General features: G+C 43.3%; 1 protein-coding gene across 2 annotated transcripts; it reads right to left on the bottom strand.

The window, feature by feature from the left end:
• Positions 1–373: 373 nt before the first annotated feature.
• LOC106607260 (prohibitin) lies at positions 374–4090 on the bottom strand. 2 transcript variants are annotated; one of them, XM_014204051.2, is made up of 7 exons: positions 3964–4090; positions 3274–3368; positions 2752–2913; positions 2425–2567; positions 2125–2241; positions 1807–1902; positions 374–1617 (listed from the first exon to the last, which is right to left on the bottom strand). In XM_014204051.2, exons 2-7 carry the CDS (start codon positions 3356–3358, stop codon positions 1405–1407), a joined length of 816 nt encoding a protein of 271 aa, XP_014059526.1. In that variant the 5' UTR covers positions 3359–3368; positions 3964–4090; the 3' UTR covers positions 374–1404. The 2 variants fall into 2 exon arrangements, with proteins under 2 accessions (XP_014059526.1, XP_014059527.1); XM_014204052.2 differs by having other exon boundaries at positions 3968–4086.
• Between the last annotated feature and the right edge of the window lie 2008 nt (positions 4091–6098).

The following is a 6098-nucleotide window of genomic DNA, read 5'->3' as shown; positions in this document are numbered from 1 at the left end:
GTGAAAGGCAATAGAACAAAAACATCTGATATGAAACAGAAATATAAACCTAAAACTGGCTACCACTACTTTAGTTTTATCAGTGTATAAACTACATTGTACGTATTTATGCAATGGTAGCCTAACAATGTTTGTTCTCTGCCTCAATGTATACCTCAAAATCAGATGCTTAGGGAGGACTTTCAACCTCTATACAGAATTGACACAATGGCAGACAGAAGTTAAATCTGGTCTACATTTTATATTTATGCACTCAAGTACAGGTATTCAGAAATTGGATGCAAAACTCACAATACATTTACGGGGCCCTCTTGTGGCTATAAATGAGAAAACCGTGTCAGACTTGGTACACACACAAAAAAAGAGCTGTCACTTTGCTGTAGAAATAAGACAATTTTATTGTTAAGTTGAGACATTTAGTGGAATGCGGTGGCTTGCATATCCTCCCTCCAAAATAAAGACACAGCGACATACTTTAAAGAACGAGGGAAGGTTGCGACCCGTGACCATCTTACAGGCACGTTTCATACCACTGGGCTAGGAAGGCCATGTCACTGAGGACCATGGATGAGGTGATGTGGACAACGTGCTAGTAAACCAAAGATGATTCTGTAGAGGATCCAATCAAGTAGAGGGGAGTGCAGCACTGGGACTCCAGCACTGGGACTCCATGGCAATCAAACTGGGAGTATTTTAGGAGAGCTAGCTGTGAGAGGACATTTGACAGGCCATCTCTACACAATAGACAGTCAAAGGGATGGGTAGAGTCAGAGCCATATTTAGAATATATGGCTCTGGATAGATTACTTCAGATCATTTGTTTGTACGAGGTAATTTAAAGTTATGAGTGGGAAAACAAGGGTGCTTTGGTGTATAGTAGCAGGATCTTATTCACCCAGGGAAGTTTGTGATGGGCTAAGATGAATGTAAATCCAGTTGATTAAATAGCTTGTCCTCTCAGATCAATAAATCCCCAGTATTGTGATTGCTGTGGTGGTTATAATAGGGCTAAAAATGTTCCATCTTTCTCATGACATTCCAAACAGCTCTTTCCCTAAATTAACACAATTACAACTTTGTCATATCACAGGCCCCTCGGTCACTGCGCTGAATTTGCTAGACAAATCCAATATAATTTACTGCATCACGAATTTTGTATTTTTGACAGAACTTACTATATGTAGTTTACCATAGATCAAGCCTCAGGCTCCTCCCTCCTCCCCCACACACGGCCAAAATTCAGAACTTTACCACACTCCCAAGCTGAAATTATTTCACCAGTCCATAGTTGGTGGGAGGAGAGTGTGTGAAGGTGGACGCCCATTCCCCTCACCCCACATCCCCTCCATGGCCCATGCATTGGCTGGTCACAGGGAGGGGCGGTTAGGTCAGGGTGTGTGGTTCTCACTGGGGCAGCTGGAGGAGTGTGCCCTGGCCGGCAGGCAGGTAGGTGACGTTGCGGGAGCGGGACAGCTGGAAGGCGATGTCCTCGGCAGCCTCCAGCTTACGCAGCTCTACCAGGCCATCTCCAGCCTCCTGCAGAGAGTTAGCAATGAGCAGGGCAGCCTGGGAGTCACCCTCTGCTGAGATGATGGCTGCCTGTTTCTGTTGCTCGGCCTGGGAAAGTAGAGAAGAAACACTGTTTACTTCTATTCATCCTTTATGAAGGTGTGCAAGGGCAGAATCACTTTGTTGTTTAGGGTCACTTCCAGCTTAAAGTGTATTAAAAATGCACGTTTATCATTCTTATCACCTTACAGAATAAATCTCTGTCAATGTTTCAAACAAACCCTTTCTCCTTCTTACCTTCTCCACGACAAACCTGGCCCTCTCGGCCTCCTGCTGAGCCACCTGTTTCATCTCAACAGCCTCTGTGAACTCCTTACCGAACGTCAAGTGTGTCTGAGGAAGAAGGAACATGATGTCTTCAATTAAAAACACAGAACATGTACAAGTGATGACCAGACCCACTGAGTAAAACGCTGTTGCTTCCTTACTCATTAAAATGGCGAAATGAAACATTTGCGCAGAAAAGTATTCTTCTCACAAGGTAGCGTTATTCAACATAGTAAATCATAGGAATTAGTCGTTTTGAGTGTGTTATCCCTTTAAACAACAGCTTACCAGTGAGACGTCATCCAGGATGAGGCCGAAGGTGTTGGCTCTTTCTGTCAGGTCATCACTGACCTGCCGAGACACCAGCTCCCTCTGGGTGATGAGCTCACCGGCATCAAACCGGGCCTGTGCGGTACACAAACACACCTATATAAATATCCACGCAAGGAAAAAACAGGATAGCGTAGACTTCACTGCAACCAAATGCCACTCAGACTTAGTTTTTTTTTTTTAAGAGGTGGAGTCTGTTTTTACCCCAAACACCAGGGTAAAACCTTAAAGGAAATGTGGCATTAGTCTAACACTCACCACCACGGACTTGAGGACCTCTGTGGTGATGGATGGCAGTACCCTCTCGTCGTAGTCCTCTCCGATGCTGGTGAAGATGCGTGGGAGCTGGCTAGTCACCGGCCGGAAGAGGATACGCAGTGTGATGTTCACATTCTGCAGATCTGTGGGGGGAGAATTAAAACATTACAAAAAAAATAAAACTGCAAGAGGACAGTTGACGTAAAAAGGAAAACACTCTTGGATAGAGCTTGAAATGAAACGACAGAAGGATAGGTAGGTAAAAGCTTTTAGTATGCCACTGAAGTGTGAAAGCTATTGTGCTGGTCCGTGACTCATGTTAGTTACCTTTGCTGCCTGTGATGACAGGCACATTGCGCGGACGAGAACGGCAGTCAAAGATGATAGGCTTCTGTACCCACGGAATGAGGAAGTGGGTTCCCTCGCCAACTACGGCGTCTTGCACTCCCCGGAACCTGTCAAATATAACTGCCCGATGACCTGCGTCAACTGAGACATGTGAAGAAATATTAGGTCAATTCAGGTTGATAGTGTTATGGAACTCACAACTTTAAAGCCTCAGATGTGTCATTCGTAATTTCTAGTATTGCATCCAAGTGCTACCTGCCGCCCAAGATCCCCTTTGGGCGGCAGGTAGCCTAGTGGTTAGGGCATTGGGCCGGTAACCAAAAGGTTGCTGGATCGAATCCCAGAGCTGACAAGGTAAAAATCTGTCGTTCTGCCCCTGAACAAGGCAGTTAACCCACAGACAGGCAGTCATTGTAAATAAGATTTTTTTCTTAACTGACTTGCCTAGTTAAGTAAAAAGTTCCACATCAACTGATCCATTTACAGAACTCAATGTCTCACCATTGAAGAGGGCCGAGTTCACAACACCTCCACCAACGGCGAGGGCCAGCCCCAACTTCCCGATGGATTCAAATAGTTTCGCCATGTCCGTAGCCCTGAAAAAATATTAAAGCGATACATTTACTATAATTTCTATTGGAGCTCACCAGATAACTCTAGATCTTAATTATATAATTGAGAATGTGGTGGTATAATACATCTACATGTAGGTAAGTAGCTCCTAAAGCTATCCAAATAAAAGTGTTGTTCGTTTTTCCAGAACTCTGACTTAGTCCCTTCTGACGCGATGGCCTTGGTCTGTCAATGGTGACAAAGCTACATTAGCCACACTAGCTAGCCAAGCAAGCAGACTTTGCAACAAAAACGACTAACACCATTTAACTAGTTATGTGAATTCAAACATTTGTCACGGAATGTCACACCTGGACATGTCATGCCAAGCGATAGCTCTAGATCAAGGTAACAAACACTATCATGACGATCTGTAGCTACATGCTCACGCAGCGACATGAACTTGCAAATCGGTCGCTCGTGTCCATGTTACTCAATGCCTACCTTCCCGGTTTACTGAATAGTTACCCACATAACTAGTCACACAGCATTACAATAGCAATATCTGACTGTTAGGGAGCTTTGTAAATTATATATTTCTACATGTATCTAGTCAGAACGAATTAAATTAGCACTCACCTACTATTTTTTTCAGTTCTGTCTATGACCTCCACCGGAGCCGACGTTATTTTTTCTACACAGCATGGGCATCAACTTCTAACAAACTCCTCTCTGATTGGTTAAGTAGTGCTTCGGGACATATTTATTGATGCAATTCATTGGCTAGTGAGTATATCGCTGAGCATTCTGGTTGCTGAAGTTCACCAACTATGATAATAGTACTATTATGATATAATTAAGCAATAATGCACGAGGGGGTGTGGTGTATATAGCCAATATACCACGGCTATGGGACGTTCTTAGTTGCATCGTGGAGTGCCTGGATACAGTCCTTAGGCGTATTGTATTGGCCATATACCACAAACTCCCGAGGTGCCTTGTTGCTATTATGAACTGGTCACCAACTTAATTTAGAGCGGTAAAAATACGTTTTGTCATACCCGTGGTATACGTCATCCAATCAGCATTCAGGGCTCGAACCACCCAGTTTATAATGACAATTAGATATTTCTGTCATTTGAAAAGGATTGAATCACAGAGTTTCTAAACACTGAGGTGCAACATCGAAAGACTTCCAGGAACGATTGAGAAATAGACCATACAGACCGGGCAAGGATTTGGGTTTGGAGAAGTGAAAAATTCTTCGTTAGTTGTTAATTTTCCCAAAATCTAAAGGTACAATCTATATTTGAACCAAAATCTTATTACTCCAACATCGTGAAACTGACAAACTGACACGTTTTTATGTTCGTCAAAAAAAAATTATATCGAAGGAGTGCCTTTGATCTGACGGTCTACACAAGTGCAGTTCAGCGCTAAACAACCCGTTAGACGCGATGACGTGTTTCTGCGCATGAGCTTGTAGGCCATTGTCGCCATGACATCGCCTACAAGTGTGATCGGGGATTTATATTGGAGAAGCAGTTTCAGCAGTTTCATCTTCATACTGTACTGTCTTTGGTTGAATTAATCATCTCTTTGGCGAGAATAATGCATAGGCCATAATAATGCCATATGTTTGACTGTTTCTTCTTCAGTTAGTGAGACATATTATGAAAATAAAGTTGAACTTACTGTGTATCATTTCAGAACGTTCAGTGGCTGGTTTCACACACACACACACAGAGTCTTGTGAAGGGGGCACGACAACACCATTTCCCCCTCAGGAGACTGAAAAGATTTGCATGGGTCCCCAGATCCTCAAAAAGTCATCCTGACCGGTTGCATCGCCGCCTGGTTTGGCAACTGCTTAGCATCTAGGCGCTACAGAGAATAGTGCGTACAGCCCAGTACATCACTGGGGCCAAGCTTTCTGACATCCAGGACATACAGTTACATTTACATTTACAGTTGAAGTCAGAAGTTTCACATACACCTCAGTCAAATACATTTAAACTCAGTTTTCACAATTCCTGACATTTAATCCTAGTAAAAATGCCCTGTTTTAGGACAGTTAGGATCACCACTTTATTTTAAGAATGTGAAATGTAAGAATAATAGTAGAGAGAATGATTTAAGATTTTATTTATTTTATCACATTCCCAGTGGGTCAGAAGTTTACATACACTCAATTAGTATTTGGTTGCATTGCCTTTAAATTGTTTAACTTGGGTCAAACGTTTCAGGTTGCCTTCCACAAGCTTCCCACAATAAGTTGGGTAAATTTTGGCCCATTCCTCCTGACAGAGCTGGTGTAACTGAGTCAGGTTTGTAGGCCTCCTTGCTCGCACACACTTTGTCAGTTCTGCCCACACATTTTCTATAGGATTGAGGTCAGGGCTTTGTGATGGCCACTCCAATACATTGACTTTGTTGTCATTGAGCCATTTTGCCACAACTTTGGAAGTATGCTTGGGGTCATTATCCATTTGGAAGACCCATTTGCGACCAAGCTTTAACTTCCTGACTGATGTCTTGAGATGTTGCTTCAATGTATCCACATAATTTTCCCTACCTCATGATGCCATCTATTTTGTGAAGTACACCTGTCCCTCCTGCAGCAAAGCACTCCCACAACATGACGCTGTCACCCCCGTGCTTCACGGTTGGGATACTGTTCTTCGGCTTGCAAGCCTCCCCCTTTTTCCTCCAAACATAACGATGGTCATTATGGCCAAACAGTTCTATTTTTGTTTCATCAGACCAGAGGACAT

This window comes from Salmo salar, chromosome ssa06 (genome assembly GCF_905237065.1).
Source record: "Salmo salar chromosome ssa06, Ssal_v3.1, whole genome shotgun sequence".
NCBI classification, from domain to species: domain Eukaryota; kingdom Metazoa; phylum Chordata; class Actinopteri; order Salmoniformes; family Salmonidae; genus Salmo; species Salmo salar.
Note: the sequence above shows the minus strand (reverse complement) of the source record. Positions and strands in the feature narration are given on the sequence as shown.

Coding starts and splice junctions, on each gene's coding strand:
- LOC106607260 (XM_014204051.2), bottom strand. CDS start 3,358: ATGGCGAAACTATTTGAATCCATCGGGAAGTTGGGGCTGGCCCTCGCC. Junction 2,568..2,751: donor TGTCATCACAGGCAGCAAAG/GTAACTAACATG, acceptor CTCCCCCCACAG/ATCTGCAGAATGTGAACATC. Junction 1,618..1,806: donor CCAGGTTTGTCGTGGAGAAG/GTAAGAAGGAGA, acceptor CTACTTTCCCAG/GCCGAGCAACAGAAACAGGC.